The following is a 24,115-nucleotide window of genomic DNA, read 5'->3' as shown; positions in this document are numbered from 1 at the left end:
TCACACGACCACCAATATTAAAAGTATATTTTGAAACAAATGTAAAAGTGGGAATAAAAAATATATCACTCGCAATTGATGCCATAATAAAATCTATCATGCATCACTTTTCAAAAATTCAATAAATCAAAGTCTATCGTTGGAGTTTCATGATCATCTATCAAGTACTTATCTAACTCCGACCCACAAAGAGCAGTAACATATTCATTCGATCACAAGCAACATCCAACAAACCAATTGCAATACTAGAGGATACAGATGTAGATGAGCATAAACTAGTACCAATTCTTTGTGATGTGAAACTCGTGGAGCTTCTGAAGATTGATGATATTGCTCATATAAGTCTTTTAATAATTTTTTGTCCCCCTAAACAATTCTTTAGTCATTCTTTCATCAAAGTCCAGCTCTAAACTCAGTTTGAAAATTTTCATCTTATTCCTTCGATCATAATCTAGCACATTATATAATATTCTATCGCATCAATGTCAAATATGAAAATGCTAAAGAGCCCAAGTAATATGCATATATTTATACACACTTTTATGCGTATTTTCTATATCGTTCTTGGCAAATTTGATGAAATTGAGTTGGTATTACCTGCGTTGTTTGTGTTTTTGACAAATGAAATTGTAGCACACAAATTATACATGGCGGAGGGATATATGCACAAGCATCTATCTCTCTAGGTGCACCATTCTGGACCATGAGAAAGTTATATGGCTGCTCAAGCACATATCACCGCTTGAGCAGCCATATACATGTCTTGCGGGAACATAAGGACTAAACTCAGTCACTCGAGTGCCCCAAAAGGATCAAGCGGATCTTGACGGACCAGTTTTCCAAATTTGTCTAGAATTAGGTTTTCTTGATTCTAAAAGCTTAGTATAAAAGGGGGGCAACGAGTTTAGGGTTTGACACATTTTTTTATGGGTTTTTGGGGCTGCAAACCTTCTTTTCTCCAAGCTTTTGCAAGGATCCAAGGAATCAAGGCTTACTTCCCAACTTCGATTCCATCAATCTCAAGGGGGTTTCTTCATCTTCTTTCTATGAATTCTCTTTTTGATTTTGTTTTTGTCCCTTAGATGATGGGTTGTAACTAAACATCTTTGCTAGGGCTTGATGTAGCCTAGTATGAATATTGCAAGCATTTCAATTTAATGAATGCATAATTTTGGTTCAATGATTCATGTCTTTAATTGCCATGCTCATAGTCTATTGTTTATTTGATTGCTTGATCACCAATTAACTGTTCAATTAGGCTCATCTAGCTAGGACTAAGGAACTAACCGAATTCACGTGTCTTGGTGGAACCAAAATTAAAGAAATCAATTGTCGACTATCAAGAACAAAGTCTAGGGGATTGATTGGTTGTTATAGTTCTTTAGATCGTAATGAGTTATTAGCCTTGGGTTAACGACTGTGAACCGAACAGGATTAATCCATTGTTGATAATATTTGTTGGCACCGCGAACGAACGAACCAACATATTTAAGAAAGAATCAACCCTTGAGTTGGAACCATGATTGTGTGTTTGTTAATTGAATGCTAGTGATAGGATTATTAGGTGAAATCATTGCTCTAGTGTTCTACTCATATTGATATCTCAAAAATCTGAATTTTAATTCCTTTGTTAGTTTAGTTAATTACATCATACATATTCTCATTCATTACTTTTTCTCAATCATTCATCACTTTTTCTCAATCATTCATCAAGTTAGGTACATTAATTAGATTAACTAGTTTCTGTGGGATCGACCTCATACTTGCATACACTGTGCTATTCGTGGACTCTTGTACACTTGCGAGAATTATTACATCACCAAGCCTTTTGTAGCCCAAGCCATCCAAAATCTATGTGGCATGTCTATGTCAATAGCCTTATGTGGACAATTTTTGAATTTTGAAAATTTCACACAAATACACACGCACTCTCCCTTCCCCTTCACACCCACGTTCTCTCTCTTTCTCTCTCTCCTTTCCCTCTTTTCCCCTCACTGTCGAAACTCAATGTCTACTGTCCGGCTACCGAATTAAAGTGTCAAAGCGCCATGAATCATCCATAGCCTTCATTTGTAGTCAACAATCACCTATTTCGTCGAAATCTCGTCTTAAAGTCGTGGTCAACCGAAACTTTTGGAGCTTCATCTGAACATCATTGGCCACCCCTCTGCAAACCACCACCACCATTGAAATTGCCTTGATGAGCTCTATAGGGTCCAATCCTTGAATGTTATTCCATTGATTTTTTCATTTTCTGTAAATTTGGTGGATTTAGCGATTCCATTGTTTTAAAACTATGGATTTAGTGAATAGCTTGAGAAAAAACTGTAACACCCCAGAAAATTGACCGAGTAAATTTCCAACAAGTGTGATATATTGAATAAGAATTGTGGCATGATTGCCACTTGACAAACCCATGAGAGGAAGAGATTAAATGATATATAAAGAAGTGTACTAGTCTCTTAAAAATCAGACGAAGTAGTGAGAGAGAAGAAGAGACAGAAGAAAAAAGGAAAGAAATGGGAGAAGAAGTCACCCAAAGCACAAGGAGATTTAAGAATCACCAAATATTTGGTAAGTAAAAAGTTAGTTCTCCCTTTCTAGATAAAAAATCTCAAAGGGAAATTTCTAATGAAATAAGTATGACTTTTGTTAGGAAAATCCAAAAAACAAGGAGAAGTTCAAACACTTGACAAAGGTAAAGAAAATATATTGACTTCTATAAGACTCTCGGGTGAACTTGAAGTATGCTATGTTATGGCTATGGTAGAGATTTAAGGTTGCATGTTAAAGTGTGTTTAGATCAAGAAAGTAACATGTAACTTGTAACTTGATGTTTAAGTATGATCAAAGTACATGCATATTAGGGCTGCACATGGGTCGGTTTGGGTAGAATCGTTCATCCGATTCGTATTGGTTCGGATTACACTTCATCCAACCCTTAATTGACCTTTGATTGTTATGGGTTGGGTCGGTTCGGATCCATGCGGATTTGGGGTCGGGTATATAAGGATTGGGGTCAGGTTAATACCTTCCCACCTCAGTTTGAATGGCCTTTATAGCATAAATATTCAAAACTATATATAACTCAAATCTAAACTTTAATCCTTCAAATTGAACTTGACATCAAAAGCAAGAACCTGTCAAAAACAGTAGGATCATTACACTATTGCATTCCCAATAGGATCATCACACTATTACATTAATACATTCTCAAAATAAAAGTTTGATCACCACCAACATAAATAAAAACCTACCAGAAAGGCAGAGAACATGTACTTTTAATAACACTAATACACTATTACATTCCCAAAATAAAAATAACATTCAAAGTTTTCAACAATAATCCATAAGACAGAAAACATGTACTTGAAAGTTGAAAGTCTGGAAGTGGAAATAACATAAACAAAAGTAATTCAGCATCCTGTCATGCTTCAAACTTCAAATAAAGATCTTCACTATTTCACCTGTTGTAAACACCATTTATTAGAATTGAAACAACTAATTACTAAATAATGATAGTCCATAATGACAATAGAAATCAATTTACCTTGCAATGCTCATGTCTCATTGCACATTACGTATCAACAAGGTCGCACTCAACAGCAGGTTCAGACAATCCCATTTCTAGATAAAAAGATGCAAAATAAGTTAATTAAGTATACACATCACACATTAAAAAAAATCTGGAAGTTTTAAAAAATATTGAAAGTTAGTTACCTTTTTCAAGTTCTTGTATCTTTTCAACATCATCCAACTCAGCTTGAATATCTATAGACAATGGTTTTGCCCTCAACCAATTTTGAGCACATACAAGAATCTCCACTGTTTTTGGAGAGAGTGAGCTTCTATATGGGCTAATGATTCGACCACTAGTACTAAAAGTGGTTTCCGAAGCAATTGTGGATACCGGTATGGCTAAAACAGCCTTGGCCACCGGAGAAAGTACCGGGTACTTGCTGCCAGTTGGTTTCCACCAAACCAATATGTCAAAATTTCCATTATAGTTCTCACAACTCTCTTCCAAATACCTTCCCACCTCAGTCATGTTCTCTGAATTCTCATCTTCTCTCATTCTCATGGCTACCCTTGAAGCAAAAATTCTCATACAATCTTCTTCATTGTCCTCCACCCTCATGGATTTACTAGGTGGCTGAAACAAATCATCACTGTCTACCAACCTTGTCCCATCTTTAAAGTGATTATACAACCTTGTCAATGTGTCCCTCACTTTATCCACCATAAATTCCCTTCTAAATGAATCATAAATCTCCTCAAAACAATATTTCAAATATTTCAGCTTATAACGAGGGTCAAGGACAACAACCACGTACAATAAGCAATTCATATTGTCCAAATTATCCCAATATTTATCAAATTTTGCTTTCATTCGTTCAGTCATAAGTTTCATGTCTATGTCATCGCTTTGGCACAAGTGTAGCAATCTACTATGCAATGAGACAATCTCAAGAAAAAATGTATTTGGACTCACTTGTAAAGAAGTAGAGAATCTCAATGTCATATGATAAAAAGTTTTAAAAACTTCACAAATGACCTAACATTTTTCCTGTCTTGTTCATTGGGAGGCCCAACTTTCCCTTTTCCTTTTTTCACAGTTGTTGCACTAGCCCCAGTAACCCCAACTACCCCAGCAGCCCCACCACTAACATCTCTAGTGCCAAAATATTTCAAGAATCTCCTATCATCTTGTTCAAGTCTCCTAAATGCTTTTTCATACTTCACAGCCACATCCAACATCAAATAAGTAGAATTCCAGCGAGTATCAACATCCAAGTACAAAGATTGTTTGCAATCAATCTTTACCTTCTCTACACATTTCTGAAAATTAACCAACCTAGCCGGAGAGGACCTAACATAGCGAACAACATTACGAATCCTTGAAATGGACTCGTCATGCTCATCCAACCCATCCTTAACAATAAGATTGAGAATGTGTGCACAACATCGCATTTGAATGAACTCATGACCTAATACGGTCCCCTTCCACTCCTTAGTGACTATTTTCAAGTGCCTAATTACTGTATCATTTGCACTAGCATTGTCTACAGTGATAGTGAATAGGTTATCAATTCCCCAATGCAATAACAACAATTCTACGGCCATCCCAATCACCTCTCCTTTGTGACTTGGAATTTGAACAAAGTTTATGATTCTTTTGTTCAAATTCCAATCACTATCAATCTAGTGAGCAGTAATGCACATGTAGTTAATATTTTGGATGGATGTCCAAGTGTCGGTTGTGATGCACACAATTTCATTTTTCAATAATTTTCTCAAATTATCCCTCTCTTCCACAAATATTTTCATACAATCCCTAGCAACTGTCATCCTAGAAGGAGGATTGAATAATGGTTGTAATGAATGCACAAAATTTCTGAACCCTTCGCCCTCCACACTCCTAAATGGTAATTCATCAATGATAACCATTTTTGCCAACTCCTTCCTAGCAACATCATGATTAAATGTGACAGCCCAGAGGTCATCCGTACTAGTACCATCTTCCTTCGTAATAGGTTTCAAAAGAAGAGCCTTTTGACCTTTAGGTAATTTTCTATAAGGGGACTTGGTGCACTTGTTAAAATGAGTTTTCAAGTTTGATATGCCATGTGTTTTTGAAGAGCACAAATATTTAATCGAACAGTAATGATATTTGGCATATTCAGGTGGACCTTCAATGTACTTATAATGATTCCAAACCTAGGAAGTACGCTTACCCTTGCGTCCACTGCGCTTCGGAGGGTTATCCTCCTCCTTGTCATCCTTGATTTTCATTTGCTGGCAGTGAGGTTGGGTCTCCTTCAACACCAAGATTTTGAACAATTGGATCATCAGTCATGCCTACATCAACAAAGATAAATTGAAACATCAATTACAAACTTACCTAACATGAATATAAACAAGAAAGAAGAGCAGAGGTTTTAATAACAAGAGGAAAGGAAGGGGAAAAAATGACACAAGATGGCAAGACAGTCACAGAAGAAGCAATAAAACCATTGCAATGTTCAAACTATGCTGCACAAAACAACAATTTTAGACCTCAGTCATAGTATATTCCAATCTTAAACCATGATTAATTATTGATCATGAAATTGTTATGATTAAGACTTAAAATGAATTTTGGATTGACAAGTGGGGACCTTATTTCAAATGTTTAAGTACCGCATAGTGCTACCTCATACCAATATATATAATAGGGGTTTCCCATTATAATATGACTTGGTGGAGGAGAGACCAGATAGAGTAATGAACAAAGCTTAAGCCAAAATTGAAAAATTAACCAGAATAACCAAGCAAATTCTCATTAAAATTAACCAGAATAATCAAGCATATTCTCATCTGAATAATCAAAATAATGAAACAGATTCTCTAATCTATTGCAAGTTGAATCAGAGAAGTGTGATTTATTCATTATTTGAGGAAGAAATCATAAAACAACAGTAAGGAGAATCATTTCAGAATTCAAATAACTCCCTTGGAAAATGAAACCTAAGTATACATAGATCAAAATTTCTTAGAGGCAACACCAGTCACTAGAGTTTATGCAGACCAATCAAGATAAACAAGCAAATCAAGTAATCAACAAGTAAAGAATTAAACAACCTTGAGAAGCAGTGGCAGGAGTTGGGGTTACGACGGTGCTTTCTGGCATCAACTCACTATAGGCTTGCGCCTTCTCCTGTGACATCGTTACTCGTCTGTGGCCGTGAGAGATCGACTTCGACATTCACCTTGAGACTGTCTTCGTGAGAGACCGAGAGATTGGAGAGTGAGAGACGGATAGTTAAAGGGATATCATGAGAGAAGGAGAGTGAGAGACGGAGAGATCGGAGAGTGAAAGGGTTGTCGTGACTGAGTGTCTGAGTCTTTGAGAGAGTGAAAGACGAAGATCTAGGGTTAGCTAAGTTATTAAATTATTTGATATTTCTATTTCTATTATTATATATTGTGTACTGTGTAGTGTACACTAAAAGCATAAAACGATGACGTTTTATGTATGTGAGGTCGGGTCGGGTTCATACGGATCGGTTTAGACTACATATATATCCAATCCGTTATGTAAACGGGTAAGCTATTTCAACCTATACTTGAACTGTTCTTTGCGGTTTGGGGTCGGATTTACTATGGGTTGAGTCGGGTTAGCGGTTTGGGTCGGGTTGGTTACGGGTTTTGTGCAGCCCTAATGCATATATGAAATTGACAAAGAAATATGATGAAGGAAAAAAAATAGTCAGGTAAGAAAAAAAATATATAAATACTCAGGAGTGTATTTGGTTATTAAACTTGATAATGATTACAAAGGTTAATGATTTTCTTTGATGCATCATTGGAGTACTCATGTGTCATTAACAAGATTATATATTTAAATATTATTCATCCAAACAGATATGAAAAGTCTGCTAATTGAGGATATATTTAGCTATTCCACTGATTTAAAATAATGAATTTATATATGTCATTATTTTAAATCAATGGAATAATTATATTATTTTTCTAAATCAATAAAATAACTATGTCTTTACATCCGATTGCAATATGTCTGGTGACTTTGCTTTGTTCATTTGCCATACTTAATGCAACAAGGACAAAAGATACAAAAAATAAGAAAAGAATGAAAGATGCACCAATAACAAGTATAAGAACAAACATGTTGACAACAACGTCATCAGTTATTATAAACTTTCTAATTGCTAGTTGGTGAAAAATGTAACAGTTGAGCATGTTCAATCCATAATATCCATTCAACCCACAAAATTTACCCAAAATCAATGGATAACTAAAATCATTAATTTATACCAATTGAATAAGTAGATGTATGAAAAAAAATCAATGGAATAACCATTTTGGCAGTCCAAGGGCTGAAATGTCACGCCCCGATCTGCGGAGCGTGAAGAAAAAGACAAGGACAACAAAAACGTACACCTCACGTGCAATATCACAAGTCATTACAATCTCACTAGAAATTTCAGCAACATCTCCCCATAAATTAGGGAACCCAATCTGTAAGCAAACATAGAATAAACCAAATAACGTCTAACACTTCCAAAAGTAAACCAACCCTCCGATCCAGAGTCATACACATCCCATCATCGTCATCAGTCACACAGTAGCCACGGGACACCACTCCCGGCTAACCAAATACAATCCACGTCCAAAACATAAACATAACTCCAAGTACAACAACCTACTCATACAACTGTGGCATGCAAACAACAAGTCATACATATACATCCAAATATATATAACCACACACATGTACCACATAAACACAAAAGAACACACAAAAGTCCAGGCCACCTCCATCATGCGTCCTCCTGCTGACTCGCAGCCTGTGTATGAGATCCTGTCTCACCTGTGGGGAGAAAAATAGATAGGGTGAACAGAATGCTCAGTAGGGACAAAACAAAAGAGCACAAGTAAAGAATAATAAGGCTGAAGGAGAAACAACATGTACTCGATGTAACAAAATGCAGTGCAATAAAACATATGTACCATATCAACCAAACTGAACCTCCATATCCGCTTCCAATGACACCCAAGCCGACGGATCAGATTCCCATCCTACGGTGATAAGCCTACGAGAATCCACCCGCACTACCTCTCTCTCTAGCATCCAATCAATACCAAGAAACAAACACCAGTCATCCATCAACATCAATCTCACACTGCTAGAGAGAAGGTTGGCATGTATGTGGTTGCAACCACTCATTGCTGGCCCCACAGTGATATCTCAACCTATCACGCCTGGCCTAGCATCAAATAACTAGCTAACGTGTAGTAGTAAATACCGATATGAGAATCCTATGGACTAGGGCCACCACATTGCTCCTATCTATCATCCACGCACGTGCCCAAATAACATCCAACACCTAACATTAGCCCGGGTCCATTCTCGAGTCCCATCATGCTTCTAATGTAAATTCTTAAAAATCATGTCATTCGTGCAATATACATATACAAAAACACACATTCATCATGATGCATGAAGAATCACACAATGCCCGATTTATGACCAAGCATTTGAAGGGTTATATATATTTAACAAATTAAATTACCAATAACATTGTCATTGTACAATAATATAATGAAATAAGGGTAAGCCTTCAAGGCTTGTTTCCCCTCAGAAAGAAACGAGACGGAAACCAAAGCTTACCATTCAAGCAAATCGGTCGCTTGAAAGTGTTTCGAAATAAAAAGGGTAAGAAATCCCTACCTCGAAGTAAACACACAATCCTCACCAAGAAAACAACGTACACTCCATGCCGATTCACTAACCTATTCATTAAAATAGGCTCTATTAAGTTTTCATATTCACCAATCAATGCAAATCCCGCATTCCATACTCCACAATCTAACCCATTTTTTAGATATTCAATTCTGCCTTAATTTTTCAAGGTTAAACGATTAAAATCCTATCACAATATTATTTTCATCTCAACCCAACTTTAATTAGAGCAATTTGAATGAAGAAATCTTACCTTATAACTTGTTAGTTTCACCAAATCAAGAAAACAAAGTCTCCTCTTGAATTGGTTCAAGAACCACACTTGAACCTAGTAATATAGGGAGATTAGAACCTAATTTTGAGTTATTGAATAAAGAAAACTCTCAAATAATCAAAATCCCCAAAACCCACAAACCCTAGGTTCAAAAATTACCTTAATCCTTCTCTTTTTCTTGTAGAAAATTAAAGTGTGGGTGTAGTTTCAACTTTGGAGCACCCTTGGCTGGCCGGAAAACTCGCCGGAATCTCGTCGGAAGTGGCTGCCGTGAGTGTGTAGAGAGAAAGTGAGGTAAAAGTGATGTTTTGCCTTTTTGTAAAACATGAGAATCGGGTGCTACTGCATCCTTTTCTATTTTTTTACCAAATCTTTTTTTTAAATAACTAAATCCCTTTTATTTTTCATCTTTTAAATTCTTTTATTTTTTTATTCTTCTACTTTGACCCCAAAATTGTTTCAAGTTTCCTTTTTAAGCCCTTATGACATTTTAATTTCATCCCACACCTTTTATTCTTTTCATAACTAAGTCCCATTAATTAATTTTTTTTATTATTCTATAGTTTTCCTTCCTTTTCATTAGGACGGGGTATTACATGACACATGTAAAGCTCGTCAAGACAAGTCCTAAGATGGTGGTGGTTCCCGGAGGGGTGGGCCTACTGTGGCCGGATCGGGCTCCAAAAGTTTGGTTCACCGCGACTTCAAAGTGATATTTCGGCAAAAATAGGTGGCTTTTGACGGAAAACGAAGGCTGAGGATGAGTCATGACACCCTGATGCTTTAGTTAGGTGAGTCGCCAACCTTTATCGGTGGCTAAAGAGTCGAACTTGTGTTCTGACAATGAGGGAAAGAGAGGGATAGAAGAGAGAAAAAGAGAGAGTGTGTGTATGATGGGGAGGAGGTAAAGGGTGAAGTTTTTGAAATTCAAAATTTATCCACCTTGAAAAATGACGTGGACATGCTATATAGGCACCACAGAGGTTTGGGTTATCTTGGACTACCAAGACTTGAGGTCCCTAGCACTAGTACAACAAATAACTAGAGTTACGTGGTATAAAAGCATCTCCAAGGGGGCTGTATATCTATTAACTGCCAAAATACAACCCCATCTTATAAATTGTCTTCTCCAACAAGGGAGCTATATAAGGTGTATAATACAACCTGTCATAACCAGGTTGTATATTTACCACCCAAATGAAGGATGGTGGTGGGGCGGTAAAAAATGGAGGGAAAAGAAATATTACCATTGAGCTACCCACATTCTTCCTCTTTCTTCTCCATCTCGCACCTTTCCTTATGGCTGCAACTCCTTTGAAGGTCTGCAACTGTAATATACGTGATCTCTGCAACTCACGTCTGTGCAGTAAGTTTGAGTCTTTGAGAGGACGATATAAACAATTAGGGCTTGTTTTGTTTGAGTTTGTGGGCTACTTATGGGCTTATTGTGACATTGTTTTATTAATTTTGTAAATTGTGTTGCTTCTTTCAACTTTGTTAAATGAGGATGTTGGGCTTCTTTTAATTTTGTAAAATAAGTTGTGATGGGCATGTTTTAATTTTAATTGTTTGGGTTATGGATTTGTTTTAATTGCTACAACAACAAGAAATAGTACAATAACAATGTCTCAATATCAAGAAATGCTACATATTTAGCAATAACTACTCATCACCATGTAATTTCCACAAGTGTTCAATAAGATCCAACTTAGTTGAGAATGAGTTTCACCACTCTTAATTCGAGACAATGATTGGAATAACTATGCAACTTCAAATGTGTACTTATTTGAAATTGGTTCATAAGGACATCCATCATTATCATCAAATTCAATGTCGTCAGGGCCTCCTTCGTCCTCAATTATCATGTTATGCAATATTATATATGCTATCATGATATTCGGGAGGGTCTTTACATCCCAATGATGAACTGGTCCACACACTATAGCAAAACGAGCTTGGAGTACCCCCAAATACACATTCAATATCTTTTCGTCTCCCCTTTTGCATTCTAGAGAAATGTTTATTCTTCACCCCTTGTGGACATGAGATTTTTTTACAAAAGTTGCCCATGCAGGATATATACCATCTACAAGATAATATCATATAGTGTACTCACGTCCATTAATTCAGTAATTAACGGGAGGAGCATTTCCAGTAGCTATAGTGTCAAAAACAGGAGATCGATCCAGTACATTAATGTCCTTAAGTGCTCCGAGCATCCCAAAAAAAGCATGTCATATCCAAATATCAGGGGAGGCAACAACTTCAAGTATTATTGTCGGGGAACGACAATGGCCAGTATACATTCTTTGATATACGGTTGGACAATTCTTCCACTTCCAATGTATACAGTCGATACTCCCCAATATCCCAAGAATGTCATGTTGTTCTACAAGAGATAACAATCTAGCAATATCGTTGTTATTTGGTGCCCCTAAGTACTGAGGCCCAATCAAAAACATCCACTATTGTTGCGACAAATTCTCTAAGACACTTCAAGATAGTGTTTTCTCCTATTTGGATATACTCATCAACAAAATCAGTCGGTTTCCATATGCAAGCATCCTCACTACAACTGTTACCTTCTGAATGGAAGATAACCCAAGAACTCCAAGATCATCAAGTCTTTGACGAAAGTAATCATTGTGAGCAACTACCCCATCAACGATTCGACAAAAAAAAGGTCGACTAATGCAAAATCTCATTCGAAGTAAATGAGGGGGATATATTGGATCCTCCTACAAATAATCACAGTATAATCTTTCAGCATCGTCATGTCTATCATGATTAAATACCTTGTGTCCTGGAATAGAACCATGGCTGCGAGATAATTGTTTCTGACGAGAAATTTCCTCTTCTTCCATGGTAGCTAGGAGGACTATGTCTTCAGCATTCGATTCATCACTATTGAGAATATCTTGTATAATACAAAAAAAATCATCCATGAAATGTAATTTAGAGGACAATTGTAATTATGAAAAGAATAGAATATCAAATTAAGGGTGGAGGTTAATTTATATAGTACAATTTGGGAGGGAGAATTTTTTGGCAGGAAAAGTTTAATTTATTTAATTAAATGTGACAAATATATGTGGGCTTAATTTAGTGGGCCTAAAATTGGTGAGTTAACTAAGTGGGCTTGGTCCAAAAAAAATATGGCACCTCATTTATAACCTTAGGTTGAAATGGATATATTTTACAACTCCACTTTTACACTATTCAAAGATGTAAAATTGAGTTTTACAAACCGAGTAAATGACACTTTTGGCTATTAACAAATGACCCCTGTTACAACTCAGTTCTCCACATTCCATTTGTTTTACTTAGGCCACTCATTTTACATCAGTGTTTCATGGACATAATTTCTTTATAACCGGTCAATCAAACTACTGACCTGTCAAGTCGATCAAACGATTTCCATCAAAAAAATGACATGGCAAAGCAATCGCTGAGTTGTCACCATTAGTTGCACACAATGGTTGCCACGTGTTGTAAGGCACCAATTGTATAGGCCTACGATTTTAGAGGGAAATTGTGAGATATCTTAAACCCTAAAGATACAATCTATGAGAGAGATCATAGCTCAAAAGGATATTTTCTTGTTCTTGCATCGTGGTCTTGAGAGCACTTCTTTGTTCAAATCGGAGGTCTGATTGTTGTTTCTATAATCCAGGTATAAAGTTCAAGTGTTACTAACATATTCAGTATCGGTGTTTGTTTGTTGTGCGTAACCTTTGCTGGTGCTTGTGCACCAAGGAGGAATGTTGCTGGTGTAGTTGGTGCTCAAACTAGATCAAAAATAGCTGTCAAGAGAGCAACCACCACAGCGACCCTACAAGCTACCACCTCATCTTTAAGATACACAACTATGCTAAATTTCACACAAGAATCTAGCAGTCGCACTAGTAAGCAAGCTTGAATAGTTGGATGTGTTTTGTTCTTGTTTTAATATATTTCCTAATATGTTTATGTTGTTTTTATGTGAACTGATATACTAATGGACCGTGTGTTGAAATTCTGGTATGATCACCTATGTTATTTTGGACCATTATAATATATTTTTATTCTATCAAGGGCTTTTTTGTTACATTGTTGATAAGTGGTTATTGTTTTGCTTGTTATTTCAAATGTCAAAGAGTTAGCACGTCATTTGGATTTTATTTAAAAAATTTATATAAAAATATCCACATATGCGAAAATTGATTAAAAAATAGTTAATTTGATTTTTTTGAGAGATCAATAATTTGATTTAGGGGTTATAAAGAAATTATGACCGTGAAACATTAGTGTAAATTGAGTAGTCAAAGTTAAACAAATAAAACGTGTGCAATGAATTGTAACAGGTGACATTTGACCAAAAATGTCATTTACTCTTTACAAATCCATTTTTCACCTTTGGGTTGGAGATGCTATTTACGCAGGAAGATTTACATACCTACCAATTTCTTACTTACCCAAAATCAACACGAAGTATATGCACTCTCAAACAAATTCTTGTTTGTTTTGGTGAATTTGTCTTCATGTGCTTCGAGAGAGAAATGACTCTAAACGCAGCATGGTCTTTTTGAATAGCAATAGCAACAAGTTCCCATGAACAACGGCCACGGAGGAGAAGATCAGCACAAGAGCCAGGCAAGTCTGGACTCGAGGTTCAATCAAACTCTCAAGAATGTTCAAGGGTGTGTAAATTCCGATTCCCTGCAACTTATGTTTCTCTTCAAAATTTTTTATTTTATTTATTTTTTTGCCTCAGAGACACTATGCATTACACTGCTTCCTTAGATTTTGGGTTTGGGAAAATCACTCAGATCTCTGAAATCAGACTTAGTTTTTCAGAATCCCGCCTCATTTTGGGAGATGATTACATGTTTCTGACGTGTATATAAATTATACAATTCCAATTACCAAGAATTATCGATTTTTCGAATCCTCAGTGATAAATTCCTGTGATTTTTATTTGGATTTGCTAACCCACCCGTAAAGAAGTTTGTGATCCCATTAGGCCATTAAAGTTCCTGGGATTGTCAATTCATCTGTAGTTCGAAAGCTCCTGCCCTACATAAATTGTGTTCGTTTAGCTGTTCTTTTCCTAATTGTATTATGTAATTCCCTGTAATGATTCGAGTCGTACAATTTTATAAGGAACGAGACTATTTGTTTGTGTGATTTGTACTGAATAATGTTATGTGTTATTTGGCTGCATCTCCAAACTTATCAATAGCTAGTTCGGTATATCTCATATATTCTGTGATGTAACTGTTGTTGAACACATGCATCATTGTTTACCTTCTGCTGATCATGCAATTGCATCGTTTAATATGGCTTTTATTTTGCAATCCAGGCTGCTTAAAGGGCGCAGTATTCCTGGTAAAGTATTGCTGACCAGGAGATTAGATCCACCGGATGAATTGATTCTGCAAGAACAGTCACCTAAATATGAAAGGAGTTTCTCAGAATACGATGCTGGCACAAGTGATAGGATGGACAAGTCTGGGGAGGTAGTTCAAATATAACATTGCCATTTTACTTTTTTTTTTAAATGAAATTTTATGCCTCCATTTTCACGAGGAACAGTGAACTTGTCACTTGAACATAGGTAGAAGTCCACAATACACACAACCCAAATGAACATTACACTGGTAATAAGTTGAGATCCTCAACTTCCAATGTCGAAAGAGTAGCCAAAGAAGTGCAGAAATCTGCTATTGGTGCTAGAGCTACGGATTCTGCAAGAGTTATGAAGTTCACAAAGGAGCTCTCTGGGACGACAGTCATATTAGGTATTATTTTGTTTTGAGTGAAAAGCAATAGTCGGTATTATCAAATATGTAGTTACATTTTAGTGTAGATTTTCATAACGAGCCTTCTAAAGACCGAGCGCAGGCCCAATCGACCGGGGCTAACCGAGACAAGGAAGTATATGGAGATGCTATGGCCTAAGGTGGAGATAACCCATTATGTCGTGTTCTAAGACATTCAATTTTTTCCTGGGTCTTCTTTTTGATGCCTGTTAAAATATGTGATGGGGTTAGGTCTAATGATTCTAGTTTGCCCATCTTTTAAAAAATATATTCTTCAGTACCATATTCATATTACAGCACAATATTTATTTTCATAACCTGTAGACATTGTCTTTGTTTTTCCAACTGAGTGAGATTGATGAGAAGATATTAGTTATTTACTAGCTGAAATCTGCAAAAAAAAACGCATCCTTATGATGCTTGTTGAAGACCATCTGCGCGATATGGTCAGCAAGAATTAATCACTAGAATCACACTTAATGGGATGCTTGAACAGTAAAGCCTTATAATTAAAGTGGGAGAAATGAGGTGCAACTTGAATTGGAGAAGTTGAGAACTGGTGAACACCAAAACTAAATAGTAAGAGTTGAATTGTGCATGGGTTGATTTTTTCTTAACCTCTTATTTGACCTGCATTCTAAAATTGATAATAGATGCTAGCAGTTATCCTTGTGCACTCACTCCTTAGGATTTCAAACAGGTTGAAGGTTCGAATCCTCCAACACGTTAAAAACAATTAATAAAAAAATAAATATAATTCATAAAAAAGAGTTATTCTTATTCGCTTGCAAATGGAGGAACAGGAAACTCAGTCAAGTGAATATGGAAGTTATGGTTGGAATTCAATTTGTTATATGATTCAACTTGTTCAGGAAGCTCTATTCCAAAATTAGAAATCTAAATGGGGAATCAAGATAAGGACGGAATTAGCTGATTGATTGGCACTTGATGTTGACTTAATGTGTAAATCATTTGCTGGTGTAGTCCTGCATCCTTCTGTGGTAGGGCTATTTAATTCAGTTTTGGGTGCCAGATGGACAAGAGGAAGGTGAGATATGGAGAAGCCACAGTTTATATATCAAACCTGAGCTAATTTAGTTATTGGAATTCATTGAATATTTCATTCGAGTCTTATTTGGTTTAATTGTGTGTCTCATTATGAATGAATCAGTATATTGTGGAGGAGTACCTATTTTTTTTTACTATGTTTCCAGATGATAGTCTTACTTTTTCATTTGAAAAGAGAACATGGGTATGGCAAGAAATTCAGTTCATGTTCGATGATCGTGATTCACTGAACAAATAACTCAGGATACTACAAGTACAATTGTGATACTCCATGGTTTATCCTGTCTCTTCCTTTGTTCAGCACTTACTGCCATAAACAATGCCTGATTCTTTGCCTTTAATGTGCTTAACATTGGATTGTGAGTTGAAGTGTTGAACAACATTCACAATCACAGTAACATTGAGATAATGTTTTTTTTGTTATGTTATGGTCATATGGGACAATAATAGAACTGTACAATAAAGAAAAATGCTGTCCTAGTTGAAGGCACTGCGGTGACAAAATGGTATAAAAGCACACTTGACTAAGGACTTGACTGTTGGTTTTATTGATGGAAAAACAACCAAAAAATAAATTAGGTACATACTGAGGACTTGACTGTTGGTTTATTGATGGCAAAACAACAACAACAACAACAAAATATGTAGATAACGCTAAGATTTTGTTTAGGGACTTAGGTCTTTGATCAATGAAATGAAACTCCATATGGATTCTGGATTTATTCGAAAACCACTCATTCTTCAGATATTTGGACATATCTGTCCTTTAATATGTTAATGATACACTTATTGACGGTGGTTTTTTTCTGGCCAAACATTCTTTTTTTAATCACAGCTGCCTTCTTACTCATGACATTGTAGTTTTTCTTACTGTATAGAAGTCCAGATGTCATGCTGGTGGAACATATGCTATATTCCATTAGTGAAAGAATTGTGATGTTAATTATTTTGGAAGAAAAAGTAGTGATGGTATAATGTTTATAATCCGATAAAAACTTGCAAAGGATTTTCTTTTTGCTTTTTCAGAAATACCGATAAAGTACATCCAAACAAGTTTAGACTCCTACGTTGTTGAAATAGTAATGAAGAGGTGTTTGTGATGGATTTTAAGAATAATTGGTGTAGTTTGGGTTATGCTCACAAATGGTTAAATTTAAAGGGGTCCAGCTATTGCATTCTCTTGCATTTTGCATACATACGGACACTTTAAGATTCTGTAGCATGTCTCGGGGTTGACACTTTCTTCTTTCTGCAACATAAGTATCTGGATTACCAATAAGTTAATAAATTGAATAACATTGGTATGATATCGTGTTTTATTGTGCATTAAAAGAAAAAGATATACTTATATTTAATGAATGTTAAATTATTAAGATTTGAATGTTATCTTATGTTACAGAGAGGTTACGTGAGCTTGCTTGGAGTGGTGTACCACCATATATGCGGCCCACAGTCTGGAGGCTTCTCTTGGTAAGTGCAATGTTTTGATCATATCGAATTCTACGGACTGTTTCATATACCAGCCTAAACTCACCGCTTATGTCCATTTGCTTGAAGAATTGTAGAATTACTGCTTTTTCTATCTTATCTTCTGGTTCGATATGTTTCTATGCTTCATTTTCAATTACAGCCTTATTCATGCTATTGTAGTGACGGTACAATGAGTGATAGATACCACACAATCTCCAAAACTCAATAGTTGAATGACGTAGAAGTTGCTTATGCTCTTATTGCAATGTTCACAATGCATAATATTGGCCTCCTGGCTCCCACCACTTGTGTTGGGAGCTTGATATATATGGTGCTTTTTTGGTGAAGCTTATTTTTTTCAAATTCAATGCTAACTTATAAGTTGCGGAAATGTGTTTGGTGAAACTTATAGTTGATGCTTAGGGATAAAGTCTATTTTGTTTGTAATTTTTTAATTTCTGTTACGTATATTTTATTATAAATATTTATAAGTTTAAATTATAAGATTGCCAGTATAATTTAGTATACGTATAAAGTATACAGTATAAATTATAAATATTATTAAATTAATTTTAAGTATAAATTACAAGATATTTTATATAAATAAAATTGAAATTAATATTTATAAAGTAAAATATTATATATAATATTATCTTAATAAATATAACTATAAAAAGAGAAGAAAATAGGAAGAAAAAAAAAAGGAAAAAAAGGGCAACGTTGTGCCATAAGCTTCGATTCCAAGCTTATGTTACGCTAGCATATGATGTCCGTTTGGTGCAGTGTCTGCCTCTAGCATATCCAGTATCGAATATGCTGCACCAAATGGACCCATGATATTTTCTAAAATTTAGTGCAAGCTTTTGTCTTCCTTTTGATTTGGTGATTTTCTTGTTTCACTGCTTGGAATGATATGTGATGAAAGGTTTTATTTTTTAGCATATAGTTGAGGGAGTATCACATCTGGTGATGGAGCTTATTTTTTATATTAGGTTTCTTAAATATAAATATATTGCTTGTTAGAAATTTAAATATTAGCTGACGACAGGGATATGCACCACCTAATTCAGATAGAAGGGAAGGGGTGCTCAGAAGGAAACGTGTAGAGTATCTTGATTGTGTTGCACAGTCTTATGACATTCCAGATACTGAACGTTCGGATGATGAGATCAACATGCTTCGTCAGGTAATTGTAATACTGGTTGGATGCGCTGATCCCCATGCCCATCTTTATTAGTGCTCAACCTGGGCTGCCCTGTGAATCTGTGATTGACAAATTCTTTGCCATCATTGCTAGATTGCTGTTGATTGCCCAAGAACTGTGCCCAACGTACTTTTCTTTCAGCAAGCTCAAGTTCAGAAATCTTTGGAGCGCATTCTTTATACATGGTGAGACGCTATTCCCTGCTTTGAATTTTTTCATTTCAAATTTCGATATCTGTGGACTCACGTGATGATTATTCTATCAACTTTGTGAAGATGATCAAACTGATACAAAAGGACGATAGTTGATTAGCTGGTGGAGTACATATCTGTTTGCTAAATTCTTGCATAGTTTTATCATTTATGGATGTTCTTTTTATCCTTATCCCTTACTACTGAACATGTGTAGCACATCCAAACAAGCAACCACACTTACTGTATCTCTGGTGGATATAAATAACACTCTTGCATGTGTTATATATTCCAATGGAAAGGGTATGAAATATTGGGACCAGCCATAGAATCAGAGGTCTTGGGTTGGAACTCAGATGGTGCATCTTGGATTTAAAATGATTGTAGTGGTTTGCAGATGATATCAGCATCCGACTATCAGGGGTTTACTCAGTAGGGGTGGGTCAAATATGGCCCTACCTCTGAAGGGGCCGACTCAAATTGAAGTATGAAATATCTGCTATGCTGGTGATCTACACTTCTCCAGAATTTTAAGACTTTCTCATTATAGTCGTTCAAGCAGTGATATTTAAGCTAGTAGTAATTTATGGGTCTTTGTCAGCGTTTTCGATGCTCATGGTAGCACGGGTTTATCTAATTTTCTGAGGTTTCAGTGGCTGATGTTAAACCCCTTGTATTCTAGTTGTATAATTCTGTAGAATCACCAAGCTATCTCTTTGCTTAAAATGTTTTTGATGGTTTCCTCCCTAATATTCTAGTATAATTGTTGCATTGTCCTTGGAGTTTATTCTTCTTCTGAATTTCTATTTGGTCTAGTGAGATTTTCCACCGGATTTGAGCAATAGGAAACTTTATGGGCTTGTTTGTGCTGTACAAGGAAGGAGATTGTGACAAAAGTTTCATAGTCTGTGCTGGAAAAATGAGATCAAGGGCTTTAAAGTTAAAAGTAAATCTATCAATGAATTTGCTTAACGTCTCGAATTTCAGTCATCGAAGAGAGCTATCTGTGGAAAATGGGTGGGTTATATGGTGCCTAGAGCCCTCATAAGAAGTGGGGGAAGAGCTACTGTGTATTATATAGACCAGCATGGTAATACCATTTGGAGGTGCTTTTATGGGCAAAAAAAAATGTGTGGCCTAGCATGCCAAAGTGGACAAGTCCATGTGTAAGCATTGGGAATTTGTGATGAGTCGTGAAAGATGTTATTGGAGCTGGGACCTAGTAAGTGTGATCAGACTGGATGATCCTTGCAGAAGCTAGAAGGTGTATGGCATGAGAGAAGATGTGTAGAATGCCTGCTGGAATCTCACATTAGAAATGGCGGAGAGTGAGTTAGCTATGTATCGACATGCATTGTAGTGACCTTGTAAGGTTCCTTACTTCCTTTTAGACATTGAATACCCAATTGGCAGAACATACAATTGACAGCACAATGTCATTAATATGTGACACAGTTGGTGCAACCTATTACTATCAAAAGTCTCATGTCATGTGTTTATTCTTCTTTTCCTTTTAACTCCTTTTGATTGTTCAAGGGGGATGGGGATTCAAACCCGTACCCTTAGGCAGAGGTGTGTGGAGCTTTTCAACTTCAAATCCGTACCCTATTACTCGCGTGAGCAACTTTCAATTGTTTTCTTCGTAGTTGGTATTTCTTGTGATACTTCTTGTTTCCTTATATTCTTTCAGGGCCATTCGGCATCCTGCTAGTGGGTATGTTCAGGGGATAAATGATCTTGCTACACCCTTTCTGGTTGTTTTCTTGTCAGAAAACTTGGAAGGGGGCATAGATAATTGGTCAATCTCTGATCTCTCCCAAGAAAAAATATCTAACATGGAGGCTGATTGTTATTGGTGTCTATCAAAGCTACTTGATGGGATGCAAGACCATTATACATTTGCTCAACCAGGAATACAGAGGCTTGTGTTTAAGCTGAAGGAATTGGTTAGGCGGATTGATGGTAAACACTGTCAGGCCTAAGGTTCTCTTATCTGTTATTGGCATCCTTCTTTTTTGACTAAACTGCTTTGGTTAAGTTAAAGGCTTAATTTTAGTCTCTTGCTCTCAATATGCAAATTGATGGGAGGTATCTGGCATAGCCAAGTTGAAAACGTGAATGGATTTTATTATCATAGGGGATAAACAGCAATAAATGGCTTGCTTATCGTCGTTTTAGTTGCAAATGTCAGAGTCTGTTTAAATGGGGAAGAATAAGTGTCTGCCGTCTGGTTGGTGGGAAACTTCTACTTGGTGCTCATTTATACGCAGATAATGATTTTTCTATGAAGATAATGAATACAGATTCATGTATGAAGAAATGATTCACAAAAGGAAAGTATTTTTGGGGTCATTTTGTGGTTTGCTGAATCTCAAATGTATGGATGAATCACACAAGGATGATTTTGGTGTATTATGAAATACTGGATCACAAATTTTATATGGATTCAAAATTCAATTGGGTGTGATTGCTGAAAAGTTACTGGTGGGTTTCTGATGGAAGTACCCATCATTTAAGAACAATTACCTTGATTTTGCGTACACTCTCTTCTTGACACTTATATTCTTATTGAGGTGTTCTGCTAATACATATTTTTTGTAATTGTACCAGAACCTGTTTCAAGACACATGGAGGAGCAAGGGCTTGAATTTCTTCAGTTTGCATTTCGCTGGTTTAACTGTCTCTTAATACGCGAGGTTTGTTTCCACTAGTCCTTTTATGGTACTGGAATTTGTTTTCTTCGTTGTTTGGCAACATTTCCTGTCAATAAAGTAGGTCTTATGAGTGCACATTATGCTCAAAATTGAGAATTCTGTTGCGCTTTTATCACTTGATTGAAGAGTTTATGAAATATATAATTTTCCCATCAGATTCCTTTTCCTCTTGTTACTCGCCTGTGGGACACGTATCTCGCCGAAGGGGATGCACTGCCAGATTTCCTTGTGTACATATTTGCCAGTTTTCTGTTAACGGTGAGAGCAACACCTTATGATTTTGTCAATTTAATATTAAAATTTGTTATTGATGCGCAACGCAATTTGTCTGTCGTAAATTGCAAAATGAAATAGAAGTTTCTCAACAATATTGTTTGCTGATGATGAGACAACTGAAAAGATGCATGTATTACCATCTAAGAGTCCATGCTACTTACAGCTTTGAATTTAATTCGGTTCCTATACGTTTCCTGATCCACAACTTTGGCTTTTTACGTGCATCTCCTAATTCCTAAGAGAGAACTTTTGTGTTAAGCATGTAACTGTAACATAAGGAAGATTTTCTTTACATTCAATTCAAAGAGAGAGTTCTATGATGGTTTCTGGCCCTTGAGCAGCAACTCCCACCTGCCTCTCTTTTCTCAATGCAGCGACAACCTCAAGAAAGGAAAGAGAGGGCTTACTTATTCAATGGGGTGTGAGCTACTGCCCTGCTATCCTGAAGATAGACATTCAAAAGATGGTTCCTCTATTCAAAGATGCTTCCTATCTGTGTTTTTTTCCCCCTCCCTTTCCCCCTGATAATTCGTCTATAGTGATAAATTCTTCAGTCAGATGGTTTTCTTTCATGATGTTAAAGAACACGTACTTAAAAGAAATTCTGCACCTTTTTTTGTTTCTCATTTCAGTGGTCAGATAAGATTCAGAAGCTTGATTTCCAAGAGCTGGTGATGTTTCTCCAGCACCTTCCAACTCAAAACTGGACGCATCAAGAACTTGAGATGGTTCTTTCAAGAGCATTCATGTGGCACAGTATGTTCAATAGCTCTCCCAGCCACCTAGCTAGCTGAAGGAGAGTACTAACATTTGCAATATATATTAACCGACCCATCCAGTCTTGTACCTCTTTATCAAATTTTCTTCCTTTTCTCACCTTAATTAATCATATGATATGCTGTTTGGCTCCTTGAAGTGACATACTGAAGGGTGTATGTTGGAGAGGTCGATTTTTTTTTCCTAGTTATAATGTGGCTTGTAATTGTTTTAGTATTTTGTATTTTCCTTGGTACATTGAATGTTAAGCAGAGAAAGAAAAAAGAACCATTCTTGTAAAAACAGTCTGATTTTCATTTCAGGTATTTAGCAGTAACCACCGACCCATCTCTTGCGTAATTCTCTGCCATTCAAGAACTTACTCACGCTCTTTTCCAGATGCTTGAAAACAGGTTGGTTTGGTAGCATGAGACATTTCAGATACTTTTCCCAACTCCGGGAGTTTGTTTCCCAATGAATGAAGGATTGGTATTCAGGACAAGATCATCAAATCAACAGGATGCTTGACCAAAGCAAGATCATCAGCCACCTCCAACACTTTGAATGTATTCTTCCATGGACTTGTTGGCACGTTGAAGAGTATGAAGCTGTTGTTTGAGTGGGAAGTTTTGGATTGTGACTTATTTGCGAACAGTAGTTGCATTTTGTCCCACACTTCATCTCCATCAAGAGGAGTGACAGAGTCATGCAGTGAACGGTGAACTCACAAGAGCATTGAGCAACAAACTGTCTTTGCCTTTCCCAGTAATCGACGTAGGATGAAGGTGGACAGGAAGTGCTTCTTTCCACAAAGCCAAGAAAATATTACCCACGAAGAACAGAGATAACTTGTAAATCTCCACATGGTGAAATTGGTTGCTTTGAGTTTTAGACCAAGTTGAGTGATACCAATTACCATTAATGGCTATGATGATGTTGGATTTTGATAAAAAAAAATTGGGTGTTAAAAACGGAGTGTAAATATGGGAGAGGAATTGTCTGGACAAATAGATTTTCCGTCCGGACAATAGACGCGGACGACACAGATATTGACGGATAGAGGTGTAGTTGTCGGAACAAATCGAATAGTTGTTCGAACAAAACCAGACAGCTTTAA

The 24,115-nt window shown here is 36.3% G+C and overlaps 1 protein-coding gene across 2 annotated transcripts; it reads left to right on the top strand.

Moving 5' to 3' along the window:
* The first annotated feature begins 13,950 nt into the window (after positions 1 to 13,950).
* On the top strand, positions 13,951 to 23,301 carry LOC119989945 (GTPase-activating protein GYP1-like). 2 transcript variants are annotated; one of them, XM_038835720.1, is made up of 10 exons: positions 13,951 to 14,197; positions 14,860 to 15,016; positions 15,115 to 15,298; positions 17,787 to 17,857; positions 18,906 to 19,043; positions 19,155 to 19,246; positions 20,943 to 21,214; positions 21,863 to 21,948; positions 22,123 to 22,224; positions 22,617 to 22,867. In XM_038835720.1, the coding sequence occupies exons 1-10, from the start codon at positions 14,109 to 14,111 to the stop codon at positions 22,665 to 22,667; spliced, it is 1,242 nt and encodes a 413-aa protein (XP_038691648.1). In that variant the 5' UTR covers positions 13,951 to 14,108; the 3' UTR covers positions 22,668 to 22,867. The 2 variants fall into 2 exon arrangements, with proteins under 2 accessions (XP_038691648.1, XP_038691647.1); XM_038835719.1 differs by lacking the exon at positions 22,617 to 22,867 and adding an exon at positions 22,875 to 23,301 and having other exon boundaries at positions 13,954 to 14,197.
* Positions 23,302 to 24,115: the final 814 nt, after the last annotated feature.

The sequence above is a fragment of the Tripterygium wilfordii genome, chromosome 21, assembly GCF_013401445.1.
Source record: "Tripterygium wilfordii isolate XIE 37 chromosome 21, ASM1340144v1, whole genome shotgun sequence".
NCBI lineage: Eukaryota > Viridiplantae > Streptophyta > Magnoliopsida > Celastrales > Celastraceae > Tripterygium > Tripterygium wilfordii.
Note: the sequence above shows the minus strand (reverse complement) of the source record. Positions and strands in the feature narration are given on the sequence as shown.

What these genes read in the sequence shown, in the direction of transcription:
- LOC119989945 (XM_038835719.1), top strand. Translation starts at nt 14,109, where the DNA reads ATGAACAACGGCCACGGAGGAGAAGATCAGCACAAGAGCCAGGCAAGT. An exon ending in TGGGACGACAGTCATATTAG is followed by an intron (nt 15,299 to 17,786) that starts GTATTATTTTGT and finishes CTTATGTTACAG; the next exon opens with AGAGGTTACGTGAGCTTGCT. An exon ending in CAGTCTGGAGGCTTCTCTTG is followed by an intron (nt 17,858 to 18,905) that starts GTAAGTGCAATG and finishes AGCTGACGACAG; the next exon opens with GGATATGCACCACCTAATTC.